Genomic DNA, 20,497 nt, shown 5'->3' with positions numbered 1-20,497 from the left:
TGTTACTGTGCTCCAAAAATGATTACCCTTCTCTCTAGTAGTGCCTGCAGCAGAATGTCCAAAGTTGCATGCTGGAAGGGTGCCGTTTATTATCCTGGTCTTATTGAAGCCATTTCTACCCCTCAGTAACAGACAGTACAGTTTTACAGATAGTGTGCCCTTTAATTGCACGTGTTGTCCACCGGGGGCACCATGAGATTATGCAAAGGAGCTGACCTCATAGCTCGACAGGTTCATGAGGCGCCCAAAGAGCAGCACCATGAAAGCATTCACAACTCCTATAAATTTCCCTTTGATTTTTTTCCCCTTCACCTTCCCTTTTCTCTTAGCTGCTGGAATGCAGATTGGTATTGACACAGTGACTTGAGTGGGTTGCCTTGAGCATCAGGTGAGATGCCCAGGTGGGGTTAGGTACATCCTCTTACAGAATGGGGAAAATGGCAAAAAATTGCTCTGTGGGGACATTATACAGTTTGTAAACCTACAATAGTTTTTATGTGTGGGATATCTTAGTCTAGCCTTCAGGGATTCCAGGAAACAACAATAGGTTTCTTAGAATATTTTTTGAGGTTGCTGTGATAAGAAAACATTTTCAGAAGAACAAGGGAATTAAGTTCTTTTCTTGTAGCCTGTTACTTGTATTTATAATTTCAGGGTGTCAGAAGTTGGTCAAATTGAAATGACTCTCTTACCACTGACTAATGTGTGGGTGGGAGACATGATTTACAGTTTTAGTTTAAAGGCCTCAATGACATTCTGATTCAGGATCATTTCAACATTTACCAGAATTTGGATTTGAACAAATTTCACTTCCGATACAATTAAAGGAAGATAAGTTACAAGAAGTGCACTCAACAAATCTCTTAAAAATAGAAAAAAATTCAATTTTAAATTGCCTCGGTGGTGTCCTTGAGGTCTCCCATTCTTAGCAGTGAGTGGCCTAAAAGTTGGTTAGTGTGGGCACCGGCCTTCCAGTGTGAACTGGGCGCAGGGAACGATTGGGCGGGCCTCGGGCCTCATTTAAATAAGACCAGCAAGTAGCGGGTTCTTGAATGGGGGGAGCGATCAGGAAGTGGTGGTGGGGGGAGGCGATCGGGAGGAGGGGAGGTGAGGGGGAGGACGGGAGGCGAGGGGGAGGAGGGGAGGCGAGGGGGAGGCGAGGGGGAGGCGATCGGGAGGAGGGGAGGCGAGGGGGAGGAGGGAAGGTGACTGGGAGGAGGGGCGGCGAGGGAGAGGAGGTGGGGCGAGGGGGAGGAGGGGCGGTGAGGGGGAGGGGGAGGAGACTGGGAGGAGGGGGGAGGAGGGGAGGCGAGGGGGAGGAGGGGAGGCGACTGGGAGGAGGGGAGGCGACTGGGAGGAGGGGAGGCGAGGGGGGTGAGGGGCGGCGACTGGGAGGAGGGGAGGCGAGGGGGAGGAGGGGAGGCGACTGGGAGGAGGGGAGGTGAGCGGCAGGAGGGGAGGCGAGAGGGAGGAGGTGGGGTGAGGGGGAGGAGGGGGGCAAGGGGGAGGAGGGGAGGCGACTGGGAGGAGGGGAGGCGACTGGGAGGCGAGGGGGAGGCGAGGGGGAGGCGAGGGGGAGGAGGTGGGGCGAGGGGAGGCGAAGGGGAGGAGAGGAGGTGAAGGGGAGGCGAGGGGGAGGAGGGGAGGCGAGGGGGTGGAGGTGGGGCGAGGGGGAGGAGAGGAGGCGAGGGGGAGGAGAGGAGGCGAGGGGAGGAGGGGCGGCTAGGGGGAAGAGGGGAGGCTGGGGGGAGGAGGGGAGGCAAGGGTGGGGAGGGGAGGCGAGGGGGAGGAAAGGGGGCGAGTGGGAGGTGGGGAGGAGAGGGGGTGAGGGGGAGGTGGGAAGGCGAGGGGGAGGGGGAGGAGAGGGGGTGAGGGGGAGGAGGGGGCCGGGGGGAGGAGAGGGGAGGAGGGGGGCGGGGGAGGAGGGGTGGCGAGGGGGGGAGGCGAGGGGGAGGAGGGGAGGCGAGGTGCGGCGAGGGTGAGGAGGGGTGGTGAGGGAGAGGAGGGGAGGCGAGGGGGGAGGTGGGGCGAGGGGGAGAAGGGGAGGCGAGGGGGAGAAGGGGAGGCGAGGGGGAGGAGGTGGGGCGAGGGGGAGGAGAGGAGGCGAGGGGGAGGAGAGGAGGTGAGCAGTAGCCGGCACGGTCTCCGGTACTGCAGTGGAACCGAGAGAACCACTCCTGCTCCTCCTGGTCCATATTTAGGTAAGTATTTTTTTAACAAAACGTACCTTTTAGTGGTGGCTGCATGTAGAACACGTCTTCCTGAACACAGCCAGCCTAACGCTAGATATTAATATCTAATATTAACTGATAATCGAATCATTCCCACAAATCGAGCATTAATAGCATTATTTTGTTTCCCCTCTTATTTGTTTGATCATTTGAACACTGACTGAAATCTGCATAATTAACAAATATTGATTTACATATTGTCAGCACACGGTCTTTCCAGTATTCTTCCAACCATGACAACTAACCTGAATATTTTTGACATTCCAGGTTCCCTCATACAGCTCCCTTCGGTGGAGAGAGGAAAGCTTGCCAAAGTCCGTTTAGGTTCCCTTTCTTTGAAGAAAGAAGGAGAAAGGCAGTGTTTCTTATTCACAAAACATTTCTTAGTCTGCACAAGAAGTTCTGGAGGGAAACTGCATCTCTTGAAGGTGACATTCACTTATCAGTAACTCTCAACGCATCCTGCAATGTCCCTCAAACCTACAGACTGTATAAATAAATATTTAAAATGTTTAAAGAAACATTTAGGCTGTAAGGTGGCTTTTTCAAAAGCATACTTTGATAGTAAAACATTTTTTCACATTCCTATTTTACCTTTTTAATGTTTTTCTAGACCTGAATAGGTGAAAGCAGTTGGAACTATGCTTACCTCAAACATCATAACAAATTGGAAATCTGTATTCCGCAGTTATATAGTGCCTGTATTTCATTTTGGAGATTCAAAGAACGAAATTTGGAGTGTGTACCTGGGATGAATGGATAAATGTACAGACATCATATTTTGCCTGTGTGCGTGGGTGTGTGCCAACAGTCTGATACACCACAGGAGGGAGGGATCATGTCTGATACACACCCTGCTGGTCATACTCCTTAGAATTGTCATTAATTCATATTGGTCCCCATTTTCACAGTGTTGAAACTTACCTTTTCGGAGAGGCCTCCAGCGATCCCTTTAAGAATCTCTGGTTAAGTCTCTCAACTCCTGGAATAATAGGACTGGCATGCACCAAGCATGCTCCACCCATTTCTGCTTGAAAGTTGCAATGGTGGGGGGGGGTCCTACAACAGACGTAGGACCACGATTTACATAACTAAGCAGCCTCCCGCCTGGTTTGGGCGGAGTACTGGGCCCCCGTTTAAAAGCCTGATTGAAAGTTAATTCAGGCGGGCAAGGCCCCCACCAGACTATTGCAGGCGAGAAATGGGCAGCCAGCAGTTGAAAGTCTCCCTCATCATTCAGCAATTTCATTCCTTTTGATATTGAATAGCTACAGCAGCATGGCACGGCTGCCCAAGTTCACCTCACTGCTGCAATTCAGGAAGTGCATCCTGATTGTCAGTAGCTGAACATACATCACATAGCTGCAGAGAGCTAGCAGAGTTTGCTCTATTAAAGTTTTAGAGGAACAGAAATCTCAGATGCCACTTGCAGCCTGTATGTGTGCCATTCTGCTAAATACATGTTCAGCATTCAAATGACTCTAAGTTTGACTGACAACTTTGGAGGATCTAGCAGTGCAAGAGTAACAGGATTCTGAGGGTCAGATACTTCATTTAAGAATTTTATGGGTAGTATTACTTTGGCATATTTCCTCAAGTCTCCCATCTTCTTCCACATTTATAGCCAGGCCCACTGAGTGTTGCTGAACAATCACCCTGTCAGCGAGCTCCTACCAGGCACTTCAGATGACTTTTCTTCAAGGAGGGTTCCCTCTAGTGGCAATCTCCTTTTGCCTTACTGCACACATCAACATCTTAAGAGCATCATCTATAAGTATGCTTATGTGCCTTCAGGAACCCTTCATTGGTGAGAAAGGGCATGAATATTTATACATCCCTTCAGTTCATGTGAAATGGGTGTTTAATTCAGATGAATTATTTACCTGAATTTCAAAGTGTTTTTTGCATCTCGTTAATCAATGGCCCTGAAATTGCAGTGTCTGTGATGTACGCCGTCGTAATCCCTTTGAAATGCCTCGCAAGTTTCGGATTTGTGCATGCATGTAATCCGGAACTTGTGACCTGTCAATGTACGCGTTGACAGGCCATCCGTGGGAACTCCGAAAAAGCAATCGCTGGCGCAGAGTTGGGCTATTTGCCCAGCGGCTGGCCAGCAATTGCCCACGTAAGACTTATGATTGATGCAAGCAGGCTAAGAGCCTGTTTGCATCAGTGTAAGGGGATATCTAAGCCTTAAATGAAACATTTTTATATCCTAAATTATGCACATACACTTTATTAATGAAGGAACTTATGAATAAAATTGCCATTCTGTACATTGTATAATTATTAGAGTTGGGGATGCCATTGCATATTATTAGCGGATTCCCTTTGTAAATGATTGCAATGGAATTCTCCTTTGTCATTGGAGGACCGGGCCGACATGATCACAGGTACGTTTCCGAACCAGCTGCGTCCCTGGGATCCGTGGGCCTTTACGCTGCCCTCCGCCTCGAGACCTGAGACCACAACTCTTTGCAGCTTCGCCGCCAGCAGATAATTTCGTAAATATTTTGCGGGTCGGAGGCGTACTCCAGAGGTACGCCTCCGGCTGCAATTTCTAGGCCAATATATTATTTGCAGGTCATGAGGGAAAACATTAAATAAAACTTTTGCTGTTGCTTGCTTATCACTGCCTTCGCAACCTACTGAGGCTTTTTTAAAGAAAATCTCACCATCTTACAAATTTCAAGCCAAAAAGATTCTCGTTTTCAGTGCAAAATGCAAGCCAATGATTTAAAGTAATTGAAGATCTTGAGCACTCAGCATTATTGCAATGGGAATTTCTTTAATGTAGATAAAGCCATACAATCAGTTTCCTTGTTTGTGGACTCTTGTGACTATTGTGTGGTCTACCAACTGTCATTTCATTTTTACTAGTATTATGCCTGAGTGCAGTAAGGGGGATTAAAACATTCTGCACTTTGTTGCTACTGCAGCAGTCAGAACTCGCAGCTCTGTGCACGCAACTCCCAGAGCCAGCCAGCTCCACTGATAGGAGCTTGCACCGCACACACAGCCGAGGCTGAATCAGAAATTAATGCCAGGAATGAAGGATGCAGTATGTGTCACTGTGCCTCTTCCAGAACGTTTACCCAGATTCATCAAAAACACAATCAGCAAGCAGGCAACAATCCATATTACCGGAGCATTGCCATGATATTGGTGCATTCTCCAGGTAGAAAAAAGGTTCTGGAAAACCAGGAAGAGCCTGGTTTTAAATCGCTGTTCTGTACTTCTGTCTTGTTATAAGTGGGATAAGCAGGTGCCAAGGTTCTATCAAATCCAGCTTACAATAAATAGAAAGAAGGAAAATGGTCTCTGTATTCATTTGTGATTCTTTTACTTGCTTCAGACTGGAGGCGTTCTTTCCCTGATTGACTGCACCCTAATAGAAGAACCTGATTCAAGTGAAGATGAGTGTAAGTACACAATGTTTGCACACGGACTGCAGCGGTTCAAGAAGGCGGCTCACCATCACCTTCTCGAGGGCAATTAGGGATGGGCAATAAATGCTGGGCTTGCATCCTGTGAATGAATAAAAAAAAAGTTATATGTCCTGTATACTCTTTTTTTTAATGATTTCCCTATTTGCTTTTTAAAATAGTAGAATTTCTTCTTCATTTTAATAACTATTACCTGGTTAAATCAAGAATTTGAATACAGCTGAACATTAATTTTTAAAAATTTTAATCAGCCGGGTGTCTAATGCGTGCAGAATCTTCATCACCACGCTTAAGAGTCGCCAAATTAAGCTACTGAGAAATCCACCTGTAGAATTTATTTTTACCCGATACAGAGTGCATGCTGTCTTCCCATAGTAACACACCCACTTACCCAAGTCCAGGGAGATTAGGGGGAAAAATTCCACAGTGCTGTTGTTTTGGGAGAAGCAGGTGGACCTTCCACCAGCTGCCAACCCCATTGCAAATACTGGGGACAGGGTCATTCCAATAAGCCCATGCCCAGGCTCAGTACCACACCAAACAATGAATTCAGCCTCAGAGCCACTGGAAAAGTTAGACAGGGTTCTTTTTACACATAGGGTAGCGGAACTGTAAATAGTATAAACGGGTTTAATAGTCAATTAGTTGTGTTTCTGGAGAGAACCAATTGTGGTATATGGTAAAAAAAATTGTTAGCTGGGATTGTGATCAACACAATTTGTTCCAATTAACCAGTGGAGTGGCACAGGCCAAATGAAACAATTAACTGTTAAATGTTTTTACATGTTATATATAATTAGTGGTAATTTTACCCTTTAGCTTCAGCGTAAGAAACCATGCTACTGCTTTACGCAATAAATAAATTTTCATACTTTCTGTCCTATGTCTCATTGAATTTCATTTATACCTTTTAGCAAAAGGCTCTGGCCAAGTCTTTGGACATCTAGATTTCAAGATTGTGGTTGAGTCTGCTGATGGCCCACCATTCACAGTTGTGCTGTTAGCTCCATCTAGACAGGAAAAAGCTGCATGGACCAGTGACATAAGCCAGGTAAATATCATTTAACTTATTCCAAAATGTTCCACGTATTTCTTTAGAAAAATCTAAAGTTTTAAAGAAACATATGACCAATTTATCCTGATGAATTTACCAATTTATTAGGGTATATTTTCAATTTATTTGGCAAATTCTGTTGGAAAACAGTTCCATAACAATGGATCTGTGTCCACTTAGCACTGAAAATCAAGGGCAGGAAGCTCCCATCTGAAAGAAGAGCAGGTGGCCTGTTAAAATGGCTGCAGCGATGCACCCCCCTCCAATCCCAGTGCGATTTTAACCTGCTCTTTTGAGCATGTGAGCGGGACACATGTCGGGAGGTAGCGGGTTCCGCCTTTAAGTATGCAGATCGGGCACTGATGACATCACGGGATCCAACTGCAATTTTAACCCGAGGCCTGCGTGGGGAAGCCATCATCCTTTCCCACCAGGCCAAACTGGCGGCACGCAGATTTGGGGCCCGAAGAGGCCCATAGAGGTTTTCTTTGTTCCTCGTGGGAAATGGAGGAGTAGGAGTGCTACTCTGGGTGCTACAAGAAAACCTTGGGTCTCCCCTATCCCGGATGTCTCTCCCCCTTCCCCATTACCGCGATGTCGTCCAGACCCCTCCTCCGATCCCTAACCCTGACCCATTTAACTGACTGGCAGGGTCCCCGGCAGCAGCCTCCTGCCACCTGAAATTCTACTCCTGCTAGCGCTCCTCGCTGGGTTCGGGTGGAAGATTGACAGGTTAAAATCTCCCGGGCCTCAAGAGGTGGCGATCTGGGTGGTTTCCCACCTACCTTAGCCTTTGCCCGCACAACTTCTGCCAGAAATTAAAATCCGGGCTTTAAAGTTTGCTCTTATAGTTTCCACTACTACAAATCCACATAATAGGTTGCCAGCAAAGTTGAAGCCCATGGAATAAAAGGAACAGTGGCAGCGTGGATACCAATTGGCCAAGTGACAGGAAACAGAGAGTAGTGGTGAACGGTTGTTTTTCGGACTGGAGGATGGTATACAGTGGTGTTCTCCAGGGTTTGGTACTAGGACCACTGCTTTTCTTGATATATATTAATGACTTGGACTTGGGTGTACAGGGCACTGTTTCAAAATTTGCAGATGACACAAAACTTGGAAATATAGTGAATAGTGAGGAGGCTAGGGTTAGACTTCAAGAGGACATAGACAGGCTGGTGGAATGGGCTGACACGTGGCAGATGAAATTTAACGCAGAAAAGTGCAAAGTGATACATTTTGGTAGGAAGAACGAGGAGAGGCAATATAAACTAAAGGGTACAATTCTAAAGGGGGCGCAGGATCAGAGAGACCTGGGGGTATATGTGCACAAATCGTTGAAGGTGGTTAAAAAAGCATACGGGATCCTGGGCTTTATATATAGAGGGACAGGGGTCGATTTTAACTCGGGTGCGGGGAATTGTCGGGTTCCCCGAATTTGGTGGTTCCCACACAAATCTAAATGGGTCTGTGAGATTAATGCAATTTTAACTCAATTGGCCAATTGATATCCAACGTGTAGGAAGCCTTGGCAATTGAGTATTTCCAGTCAGAAAGTCGCAGAATATGACGTCATCATTGCTGCTGCTTTTAAGGTCCACGGCAAGCCTTGCTTCTTCTGCAGACTTCCAAACTTCACCATTGAGATGGCACAGGAGCCTGCAGGAGCAACGGCCGGTGGGAGGGCAAGAGCTGCCCCCAAATTTGATGAGGCTTCACTCCAGGCATTGCTGGATGGTGCTAGGGCCCACAGGGAGGTCCTGTTCCCTTCTTCAGGGAGGAAGAGGCCTCCCAGTCAGACCAAGGCTGTGTGGCTACAGGTGGCTGGGGAAGTCAACTCCTTGGGGCTCACACGGCGCAGCTGGATGCAGTGCAGGAAAAGATTCCATGACCTTCATCACACTGGAAAAGTAAGTACTGTATGAAGTTTCCTTCACCCTCAATCTGATCCCCATTGCCTTTCCTCACCAGCACTCAGCTTTAGCAATCTCTTCCTCCACATCCCACTAGATACTCACATCCATGCACCCTTACCCATTCCCTCTCTCTCTATGCTCACAATCACATAACTGTTCCACCATGCAGCCCTCACACTCCCCTCTCACTCTGATGCTTTGAGCACAACTGACAACACACTGGGAGGGCCCTTGGTCTTGCAACCTCACTCCATCTTTGTCTCCTTCTAAGTATCTATGCTATGCAATCTCTGCACTCACTCCTTCATTCTCACTCAACCTCCACTTGTCTCCCTCATTGCAGGAAAAGAGAGCTCACAACAGGAGAGAGCGAGCCAGGACAGGAGGAGGGCCGCCCTCATTAACCCAGCTCACCTCCTGGGAGGAAAGCGTCCTGGAGATTGTCGGGGCTGACATAGATGCGGAAGTTGGGGAAGGAGAGACAGGTGCATCCCCGCAAGCTAGTGACAGAATAGTTTTCCATCTCTCTCATTGGCATTGCATGAGTCGCTGATAATGATTCTGAAGCTACATCAGATGGACTTCTGATCATCTGCAAAATGCAATGTGCATGTAACCTTGGCATCACATCTCTAACTTTTTCCTTGACTCCCCCACAGGACCATCGAGAGCCCCCGTCCCCAGTGTGCAGGAGGAAGAGCCTGAGATGCCAGACTCCTCAGAAGAATCTGCAACCTCTGAGGGCGCAGCGTCAGCAGAAATAAGTGCACCCAGCACCAACGCAGACACTCACACCTCGGTGGGACCTTCGGGACATAGAGTAGAGTTGTCACCTGGTGTATCACAGCTCACAAGTGAGCATCAGCAGATTGTGCAGACAGGGACAGCAGTGGTGAGTCTTCGTCGGAGGGTGCAGGACTCTGCTAGCTCGGCTCAGCTGCATGTCGACCCTCTGCCTCTGGGTCCATCCATAAGATCAGCGGTGTTGGAACTCCAGGAACAGATGCAGGAGTCTCTGGCAGGTTTTGTCTCCAGGGTCGCTGCGAGTGTGGAGCGAATGGAGGAGTCCATAGCGAACATGAGCAGAGCTTTTGTGGAGTCATTGGCGCATGAACGCATCAACACGGAAAGGATGGCTACCTACGTGGAAATGATTGCTGCCTCCGTGGTAAAGCTGGCTACGGTAGTGGAGAGGAGGGCTACGGCCATGGAGGAGGTTAGTCGCCAAGGTATGGAAAACATGGTGAGTGTTCAGAATAGAATGACATCTCTTGAGGAGCGATGGGCATCTATTGAACAGAGAAACCAGACCTTCATGGAAGTCCTTCTGAGTAGGACTGCCATTGCAGATACGGGTCCCCATGGCCCCCCTGATGTGCAGCAAGGTGCTCTCAAGCCACTTGCAGGCACTGAGGGGGACCTGACCCATGAGAGGGAGGTTGGTGGCAGACCTCAAGGAAGTGGGGGCTCCTCTCCAAGCGCTCACACTTCCATGCCACTGCAGAGCCCCGCCGGAGTCCACACCCAACTGAGATAGACGTCTCAACTCCTGCACAGCCGCAGGAGCAGCAGACTGCTGACGAGCCCTCACAGGCTCGCCACCCCAGAGGACGCCCGCCAAAGGTGTCGAAACAGGAGCAGCAGGAAAGTGAGCAAGGGGCCTCCACATCTGCTGAAGCCACAGGGGAACCACTATGTAGGAGCACACGTAAGAGGAAAATAAAGCACAAATAGTCACAAGGGTAGTCACTTGGGTGAAATGTTGTTTATTCTGTAAAAATGCCATCAGTTGTTTGTTTTGCATAAAAATTCTGATGGCAACTTCTGCAGTTGTGGCGTGTGTCATTTTGCGAATGGGGCTGGAGGTCCTCTAATGCCAAGAGGGGAAGGAAAAAAAGGCCTCCCATGCTTCTGGTAGATGCCTCAGTTGAGGAAGCGCTGAGTGAGGCTGGCGAGAGGGGTTTTGCAGGAGGTCACACTGGAGAAGTGTGTGAGGCTCCAACCTTCCACAGGTGTGGCTAAGCCTGGTAAAAGTTGCCCCAGGCCTGAGACAACAAAGTCCTGCCACCTGCAAGTGAGGACTGATCAAATCTCCTCTTTAATGGTTGACCTGCAGCTGATAGTCAGCAAGCCAATAGTGCTCACGCCAGGTTTCACAGGCGTGATCCCCACCAGGCGCGTTTTACGTGGGAAAAGGGCTAAACAGGCAAGGGCCTGTTAAAATGGGATTATAAAGGTCAATGAGTGCTGTTGAAGGGCCCTAAAGACCAGTCCTGCCTGTTGCGTGCTAGCCTGGGTTAAAATGGCTAGGTGTCGGGAACCAGGCCGGGGGGGGGGGGGTCCCGACCCCCAGGTTTTGCGATTTTAACCCCCCACACGCCTCAAAGCCCGCCTGACGGCTGAGTTAAAATCAAGCCCATAGAGTAGAAACACAAGGAAATTATGATGAACCTTTATAAAACACTGGTTCAGCCTCAACTGGAGTATTGTGTCCAATTCTGGGCACCACACTTTAGGAAGAATGTGAAGGCCTTAGAGAGGGTGCAGAAAAGATTTACAAGTATGGTTCCAGTGATGAGGGACATCAGTTACGTGGATAGACTGGAAAAGCTGGGGTTGTTCTCCTTACAGCAGAGAAGATTGAGAGGAGATTTGATAGAGGTGTTCAAAATCATGAGGGAAGAGGCAGAGTAGATAGAGAGAAACTGTTCCCATTGGCGGAAGGGTCGAGAACCAAAGGACACAGATTTAAAGTGATTGGCAGAAGAACCAAAGGTGACATGAGGAAAAACTTTTTTACGCAGTGAGTGGTTAGGATCTGGAATGCACTTCCTGAAGGGAATTGGATAAGTACCGGAAGGAAAAAAAATTGCTGGGCTACAGGTGAGGGAGTGGGACTAGCTGAAGTGCTCTTGCAGAGAGCTGGCACGGGCTCAATGGGCTGAATGGCCTCCTTCTGTACTGTAACCATTCTATGATTCTATGATAAAATGTCTTTTTATTTCTAATTGTCTGGTGTTTGTATTTTCGCAGTGTATAGACAACATACGATGCAATGGTCTAATGACCAATGTATTTGAGGAATATTCAAAAGTTACTGTGCCTCACATGATCAGGTAAGTGTTGTTCACAATTCTTGAGATGCATTTTTTGCGAGGGCCATTCCCTGCTGGGAGTGCCAGATTATGGAATTACTGATTTATTTACATCTTCTTTTCTTACAACAGTATTGCTTGCAACTGCTATTTCATTTGCAGCAAGCAAAGTAGGTAGGATGCGATATAAACAGAAAATGCAGGAAATACTCAGCAGGTCAGGCAGCATCTGTGGAGAGAGAAAAAGAGTTAATATTTCAGCTCTGTGACATTTCGTCAGAACTGGAAAATGTTATCGATGTAATATGTTTTAAACAAGTACAGGGGCAGGGAAAGTGGGGGGGTGGTAAGAACAAGAGGGAAGGTCTGTGACAGGGTGGAAGGCAGGAGTGATTAAATGACAAAAGGGTTAACGGTGCAAGGCAAAGGGAGTGGTAATGGGACAAGTAAAGAAACAAAAGATGGCATTAGAGGAGCTGTACATAACAACAGCAGAATAGGATGGGAATTCCTTTGGGGGTTCTAATTCTGTTCCATGATTTGGAGGAGGAAGACCAGTCCTTAAGAGGACAAGAAAGGAAGCTGTAACTACAGGTCATGTATGTATACACTTATTCTTATATCAGGACACACATTTACTTACCTGGGCAGTCCTTCAAGGACATGTCAGAAGCTGGCTTTCAAATTATGTTGCATCTTCACTGTGTCTTTTTGTTGTTATGTTGCACCTTGACTGTGTGCCTTGCTGAGGTATGGCTATGTATGAGATACAACGACAGAGCTGTCAGACTTGTAAGGGCTTGAAGGGAAAGACATTGTGACATAGAATCTTGGCGCATCTATCTGTAACATGGTGCTGTTGGTAAGTCTTACCTTTTCAGATTCCTTAAAATGTGCCATCTTCTTCTGCATCTGTTTGCATTTCCTGCAGGTAGTCCTGGCTATCCTCTCCTGCCAGGCATGGTGCATTGGTATCCTCTGGTGAGGTGTCCTGCAGCAGCTTGCCCACGTGGCCAGATATCAAAGACTGGTTCGTGTGCACAATCACTCTGCCACCTACTCACAGACTAAGTTTTAGAACCCACTTTGAATTAGAGCTTGCAGCTTTTAAGGGCTTCAAGCTCCCTTGACACTCCCCACCACATATATCCATGCTCCCCGTGCATGAATAACATGCATCGCCTGAGCTGACAATATCTGGCACGTCCAGGGCCATGAAATGCAATGCTATAGTGCTGGCCATTAAGGCCGGTGTGGGACGTGGCGGCCACAATTTTGAACAGGTCGGCAGCGCTGCTGTTGCCTGCGCTCACCTCTCCAATGTAAATGTGCAGATCGTGACATCAATCAGCATGCAACGCCTAAATTGACGCACGACCTAGATTTTCGACGTTGCCGCACTCCATACCGCCCTCTCCTAGCCACGCACATGCATGCAGCAGTTGTACAGAGATGCTGTCAGCGCTACTTAAAGGGACACATACATCTTTCAGGTAAGTTTCAATTTCAGCTTTTGGAGCTTTTAAAAATATTTTATTGGAGCAGTGGCTTGGTGCAATACATTAAAAAAGTTGTTGAAGTGTGTAGGGAGTGTTACTGGATGTTTGCAAGGCTTTGGCTGTTAAAGGAAGGCTTCTGAGGACACCACTTGCTCCCAGTCCTGGGGGCTCTAGTTGCAGACATGGAAGCAGAGGCAGCAAAGGCGACACGCTGCTCACAGAGGGAAGAGGAAGAAGCAGAAGAGGAGGAAGCGGAAGGAAGGAGGCAACCCAGCCAACCCCTTTCTGACTGGAATATCTGGGATTGACTCACCCGCCTGCGGTACCAGTGAACACACCCCAATTCCCCTTTCAACATTAGTCCCACACCTTACCTTCCCTCTGTTACTGACCATCACAGTGTCCTCTTGGCCACAATGCTGAAATAAAAGCCACCACAAAGCAAACTTTCCAATCTAACTTTATCCATATATATGTAGCCTGGCGAAATGGAGCAGCACAGGACACCGAACTTTCTTTTCTCTGGGGTTTTTTATTCTGAATTAATAACTTGGGTTCTAGGCTTAGGATGTAGTTGTAAATACATAAAACCACATTTAATTGTATAAAATACGGAAATACGGCAAATACAAGAAAACACAGTCGATAAAATACGGCAGTGGCTTGCCCAGCTCTCTCAGAGCAAATCTCTCACGCTGGATGTAGAAAATGGAGGCTGTGAAGAAAGGGGAGGTTCCTTTGGCATCACATGGTCCTACCCATAACCCTTTTCTCCTTGTTCAAATTACTAAAGGGGAAAATGAACCGCGCCATCTAGTGGACTTAAATATTCACTGCATTTTCCCACTTGGCTACATTCTCCCCTGCTTTAAAGTCAACGTCCTCGGTGACTTAGCACCAGTTTTTAACTTCTTTTACAGCTTCTCGAAAAAATGCAGCACCCAGACTAGATAAAACATGAGAGAACACCTCAGGACTGAGTGAGACTGCATTACAGGCTGACTGAGGCAAATGGTACGGGTTAGGGTTTACCCCAGCATTGGCTCTTTTAGTTCTGCGAGGAGCCGGAATGGGTACCTCAACCTCAGTCCCACACTCAGAAGGATCTGAATGCTCTGGCTCAGAAACAGCCTCTGATTCCTGTACCTCTTGGGCGTTACCAACAGGATCATTGTTTACTTTTTTCTCCTGAGTTAACTCTGGATAGGTGACTTCCTCTACCACAACAAACTCAGTATCAGAGGGCTCTGGCAACGATTCTGTCAAAAGAGTGACAGGGGGTACGGTGACAGGGGACTTGGTTCTCATCCGCCGAGGCTCAGGGACAGGGGTAACACATGGCCTAAGATTAACTCTATGGACCCTTTTTAAAGGACCGCCCTCTAAAGGCTCAACTGCATGTGTAGTGCCCTGTACCTCCACCACTCTGTACACAGTAGGACCCCAAGCATCCTGAATTTTGTTCCTACCCAAAGCCCTGTGTCGTAAGTATACCAGCTGACCCACCTCAATGGTTGGACAGTACACTTTGTCTTTGTTAAGTTCAATTCTTTGAGCTGATTTCTTTTCAGTGTACTCTCTTGCCCTTGCATGTGCCCCCTTCAAACGCTCTTGGTGGACAACCAACCACTCATGTTTCTTGTCTAACACTTGCTCCTGACCTAATAAAGCATCTACAGGAAGGTGTGGATGAACCCCGAAAAGCAGATAGTACGGTGAGTAGCCAGTCGTAGCATGGGGTGTTACATTGTAGGCATACACCAACTCAGATAAGTGCTCAGGCCAGCGGCGTTTCTTTCCTGGAGGCAGTGTATGCAAAAGATCATGTAAAGATCTGTTGAATCTCTCACATTGAGCATTTCCTTCCGGGTGGTGTGGGGTAGTGCGGGTTTTCTTTACACCATAAAGCTTACACAGCTCGGCAATGATTTCACTCTCAAAATTTCGACCTCTGTCTGAATGCAATCTTTCTGGGACCCCATACTTCATGAACCACTCTTTGAGAAGGACTTTTGCCGTGGTATCAGCCTTTTGGTCCCGAGTAGGGAAGGCTTGTGTGAATTTAGTGAAAACATCTGTCACCACTAACACATTCTCACGACCATCAGAGGCCGGTTCCAGCATGGTGAAATCTACAGCAACTACTTCAAGGGGCCGGGAGGCTAGAAATGATTTCATAGGGGTATGTATCTTGGGGTGGGGCATTTTTGTCAAAACACACCTCTCGCATTTCTTGACCCACTGTTCCACACCCTCATACATCCCAACCCAAAAACATCTCTGTCTCAAAAGGTTCTGTGTGCGCTCTATTCCCTGATGGCCCATACGATCATGCACACCTTCAAGCACGACTTCTTTCAAACAAGAGGGCAGTAGTAGCTGGTGACATTCACCAACATGGACATCCTCGATTACACGGTACAACAAGCCATCTTGCTCACAAATACGGTGCCACTGCTTTAACGTAGATAATACTAGCTTGGATAACTGCGACCTCTCCTTGTAAGTTGGCTTTCGCTGCTCACCCCAAAACTTCCTAAACACGCTGAGGGTGGGGTCTGTGTCCTGAAACTTACGTAGTTCCTCTTTAGAGTAACCGGGAAGTGTTGGTGTGTTACCCTGCGACTCACTACGCTCAGTACTTTCTTCTGCGTCCGAAACACGGATCTGTCTGACTTTACAGCACTTGACTCCTGCTGTCACTAAGTCTGGTCCTAGAGCTGTTCCCTTGTGAATGACATTACATATGGCCACACAATCATCATAGTCTGCATCCCCACTGTCTGACTCGGGCTCCCCTGCTAACGGCTGCCTAGAGAGGGCATCTGCTGCTGCATTACAGCGGCCTGGGCAGTACTTGATGTCAAAGTCAAAAACAGCTAACTGAGCCACCCATCTTTGCTCAACAGCACCTAACTTAGCTGTAGAAAGGTGACACAGGGGGTTGTTATCTGTTATGACAGTGAACTTGGAACCTAGAAGGTAACCTCGAAATTTCTCTGAAACAGCCCATTTGAGGGCGAGGAGCTCTAGTTTCATACTGCTGTAGTTTCTGTCATTTCTTTCAGCATTACGGAGCCTCCTACTGGCATATGCTATCACTCTCTTCCTATCTCCCCGCTGCTGGTGGAGGATGGCACCTAATCCTAGGTTACTGGCATCCGTCTCTACAATGAAAGGCTGAGTGAAATCTGCGTAACCTAACACTGGAGCACTGATCAGCTTTTCTTTCAACTGTTCGAAAGCAGCTTGGCACTCAGCTGTCCATGAACCTTCAAACAACCGTTTTGCTTTTGCTGGGCTGTCTTCCCTAAGGCATGCATTGACTACGTCATGGAGAGGGCCAGCTCGTTTAGAAAAATCCTCAATGAACCTCCTCTAATGATATACCTATCAATTCGTCCAATAAAAGGCGACGAGTTAGGAACGTAACTAAAGGTTTTTATTGACTAAATAACAGAGCCCACCCTCGTGGGTGATCGGGTCCAACAAGGAGGAATACCAGCCAGTCGACTACCTTTATACCTGGGCAGGTAGGTGGAGCCATGGGCGGAGTCGGAGGTGGTCAGCCCAGGTATAACAGCGCGACAAGAGGCGACCTCGTATCGTGATACAACAGTGATAACGGTGATAACAATACAACAGTGATAACTATAGTGTAACGATAAAAGTGGTTTACCACATTCACCCCTTGTTTAGATTTGAGTCCGGCGGGGTGAAGTGTACTACCAGTTCTGGTATGTCAGTCTGTCCGGAGGCCTCGTAAGCCTCTCCGATCGTCGCAGCGGCGGTGCTGCATTATCCGGTGTTAGTGCTGGTGTCTGCGTGGTCGGCGAAGGCTCGTGGGGTTCCGGCATGCCGTCTACCTGGGCTGGAATTGGGGGGGTGGTGGGGGGGGGTAAAGGTGGTGTCACCGGAGTGCCCGAGGGTGCGAGGTCTCGTAAGGAGACAGTGTCCTCCCGCCCGTCTGGGTAAGCCACGTAGGCGTACTGGGGGTTGGCGTGCAGGAGGTTCACCCTCTCGACCAGGGGGTCTGTTTTATGGGCCCTCACGTGCTTTCGCAGCAAGACGGGCCCCGGAGAGGTCAGCCAGGTTGGTAGAGTGGTTCCCGTAGTCGACTTCCTGGGGAAAACAAACATTCGTTCATGGGGGGTGGCGTTAACGGCAGTGCAAAGTAGTGACCGGATGGAGTGCAGCGCTGTCGGGAGGACTTCCTGCCAGCGGGAGGTTGGGAGGCCCTTAGACTTTAAGGCTAAGAGGACGGCCTTCCATACCGTCGCGTTCTCTCTTTCCACCTGGCCGTTCCCTCGGGGGTTGTAGCTGGTGGTCCTACTTGCTGCAATACCTCTCGCTAGTAGGAACTGACGGAGTTCCTCGCTCATGAAAGAGGAGCCCCGGTCACTATGTATATAGTTTGGGAACCCGAACAAGGCGAAGAGGTCGTTCAGGCATTTAATGACCGTGGTACAGGGTCTGGGCAGGGGAAGGCAAAGGGGAAACGGGAGTACTCATCAACAATGTTGAGGAAGTACACATTACGGTCAGAGGACGGGAGGGGCCCCTTAAAGTCGATGCTCAGGCGCTCGAAGGGGCGGGTGGCCTTGATCAGGCTTGCTCTGTCCAGCCTAAAGAAGTGCGGTTTGCACTCGGCACAGGTCTGGCAGTTCCTGGTTATGGTCCTGACCTCCTCGATGGAGTAGGGCAGGTTGCGGGCCTTAATGAAGTGGTAAAGTCTGGTGACCCCGGGGTGGCAGAGGTCGTTGTGGAGGGTCTGAAGTCTATCACTTTGCGCGCTGGCGCATGTAATTCGTGACAGAGCATCGGGGGGTTCGTTCAGCTTACCTGGCCGGTACAAGATATCATAATCGTAGGTGGAGAGCTCGATTCTCCACCTCAAGATCTTGTCATTCTTGATTTTGCCCCTCAGCTTGTTATTAAACATAAAAGCGACCGAACGTTGGTCGGTAAGGAGGGTAAATCGTTTGCCTGCCAGGTAGTGCCTCCAGCGTCGTACCGCCTCCACAATCGCCTGGGCCTCCTTCTCGACCGACGAGTGTCGGATCTCAGGGCCCTGTAGGGTCCTTGAGAAGAAGGCCACCGGTCTCCCCTCCTGGTTAAGGGTGGCGGCTAGGGCGAAGTCGGATGCATCGCTCTCGACTTGGAAGGGGATGGACTCATCCACTGCGTGCATAGTGGCCTTGGCAATGTCTCCCTTAATGAGGGAGAAGGCTGCGCACGCTCCCTCTGTAAGGGGGAAGGATGTGGACTTCATGAGGGGTCTGGCTTTGTCCGCATAATTGGGCACCCATTGGGCATAGTAGGCGAAGAGCCCCAGGGTTCTCTTAAGTGCCTTAGGGCAGTGGGGGAGGGGTAGCTCCATGAGGGGGCGCATTCTTTCGGGGTCGGGGCCGATGAGTCCGTTCTCTACTACACAGCCAAGGATGGCAAGGCGCGAGGTGTTAAACACACATTTCTCCTTATTGTAGGTGAGGTTCAGCCGTTGGGCTGTACGGAGGAATTTCTCCAGATTCACGTCGTGGTCCTGCCGGTCGCGGCCGCAGATGGTGACGTTATCTAGGTAGGGGAATGTGGCCTGTAGTCCGTTCTGGTCAACCATCCGGTCCATCTCCCTTTGGAAGACCGAGACCCCGTTGGTGACACCGAAGGGGACCCTAAGGAAGTGGTATAGGCGCCCATTCGCCTCGAAGGCGGTGTACTGGCGGTCCTCGGGGTGGATAGGGAGTTGGTGGTAGGCCGACTTAAGGTCGATGGTCGAGAATACGCGGTATTGTGCAATCTGATTGACCATGTCAGATATGCGGGGAAGGGGGTATGCGTCCAGCTGGGTGTATCTGTTTATGGTCTGGCTGTAGTCGATGACCAGGCGATTTTTATCGCCGGTCTTAACGACCACGACCTGGGCACGCCAGGGGCTGTTGCTCCCCTCGATGATGCCCTCCTTCAGGAGACGCTGCACCTCAGAGCTAATGAAAGCTCTGTCCCCAGCGCTGTACCGCCTGCTCTTGGTAGCGACGGGTTTGCAGTCAGGGGTGAGGTTAGCGAACAGGGAAGGTGGCGGCACCTTGAGGGTGGATAGGCTGCAGGTGTTACGCGGTGGGCGGTTTAACCTTCGCTGGTTGTCGACTGTGAGTGGGGGGAGGGGTCCACCGTATGCTAGGGTTACACTTTGGAGGTGGGATTGGAAGTCCAGCCCTAGTAGGACGGCAGCGCAGAGCTGGGGGAGGACGAGGAGTTTAAAATTTTTATACTCTGTACCCTTAACCGACAAGGTCACAGCACAGTAGCCGCTAATGTCCGTGGCATGGGACCTCGATGCCATCGAGATTCGGTTGCACGTTGGCAGGACAGGGAGGGAGTAGTGGCTCACCGTGTCTGGGTGGATGAAGCTCTCCGTGCTTCCGCTGTCGAACAGGCAGGTCGTGGCGTGGCCGTTTACTTTGATGTCCATCATCGACTTGGACAGGTGGTGTGGGCGGGCTTGATCCAGAGTGACGGAGGCTAGTGTGTAGGTAAGCGAGTCGTTGTCGTCTGCGGGCGAGGCGGTCGTCGGGTCCGGGAGCCCGGTGGCAGTCGGGCGTGGTGGGTAAAATGGCGTCTCCCACGAGGTAGGACAAAATGGCGGAGAAGATGGCTGCCCCCATAACTCACATGAGGCACTATTGGGGTCGGTTGCCTTGATCAAAGATGGCCGCCCCCATGACTCACGTGTGGGGATACTGGCCTCAGTTGCCGTGAAAGAAGATGGCCGCCCCCACAGTTCGCATGAGGCACTGCTGGCCTCTGAAGATCCGCTCCTGCAGGCCTTAGAGAAGTGGCCTTTCTTCCTGCAGGTTGCGCAGGTAGAGTTCCTGGCTGGGCAGCGCGACCTCGGGTGCTTCTCCTGGCCGCAAAAGAAGCAGCCGGCGGCCCGATCGCGGGTGCCCGATGTCGGAGCCGGTACCGGGGGTGGCGGGCCCGGTCGGGTCCGGGACGCCGACGCTGAGGTAGGTCCCGGGGGCGGCGCTGCGAAGGGTATTGCGGTAGGGGTCGGGCCCGAGTCCCAGGGTCGCGAGCAGTACCTGGAAAACGCCTCCTGGTCCTGATGGGCCACCTCCAGGGAGAGAGCGAGGGCTTCAGCTTTGTCCAGGTCGAGGTCTTTAGCTTCAAGCAGTCTTTGCCGTGAGTAGTCGGACCGTAGGCCTTTCACAAAGGCATCGCGGATATTATCTTCCGTATTTTCAACAGCCGTCACCGCT

The 20,497-nt window shown here is 49.7% G+C and overlaps 1 protein-coding gene across 4 annotated transcripts in view; it reads left to right on the top strand.

Annotated features, from left to right (window-relative positions):
• The window catches only part of LOC147124570 (ras-specific guanine nucleotide-releasing factor 2-like), a 361,280-nt gene that overhangs the window by 187,831 nt on the left and 152,952 nt on the right, over window positions 1–20,497 (top strand). For all 4 annotated transcript variants that reach the window (XM_085989546.1, XM_085989542.1, XM_085989537.1 and 1 more), the window contains exons 10-13: window positions 2,499–2,659; window positions 5,587–5,653; window positions 6,592–6,728; window positions 11,681–11,763. In XM_085989546.1, the coding sequence (XP_085845672.1) occupies window positions 2,499–2,659; window positions 5,587–5,653; window positions 6,592–6,728; window positions 11,681–11,763 (448 nt within the window). The remainder of the gene's footprint in view (window positions 1–2,498; window positions 2,660–5,586; window positions 5,654–6,591; window positions 6,729–11,680; window positions 11,764–20,497) is intronic.

This window comes from Somniosus microcephalus, chromosome 1, assembly GCF_052327205.1.
Source record: "Somniosus microcephalus isolate GS21.2 chromosome 1, FLI_Smic_1.0, whole genome shotgun sequence".
Classification (NCBI taxonomy): Eukaryota; Metazoa; Chordata; class Chondrichthyes; order Squaliformes; family Somniosidae; genus Somniosus; species Somniosus microcephalus.
Note: the sequence above shows the minus strand (reverse complement) of the source record. Positions and strands in the feature narration are given on the sequence as shown.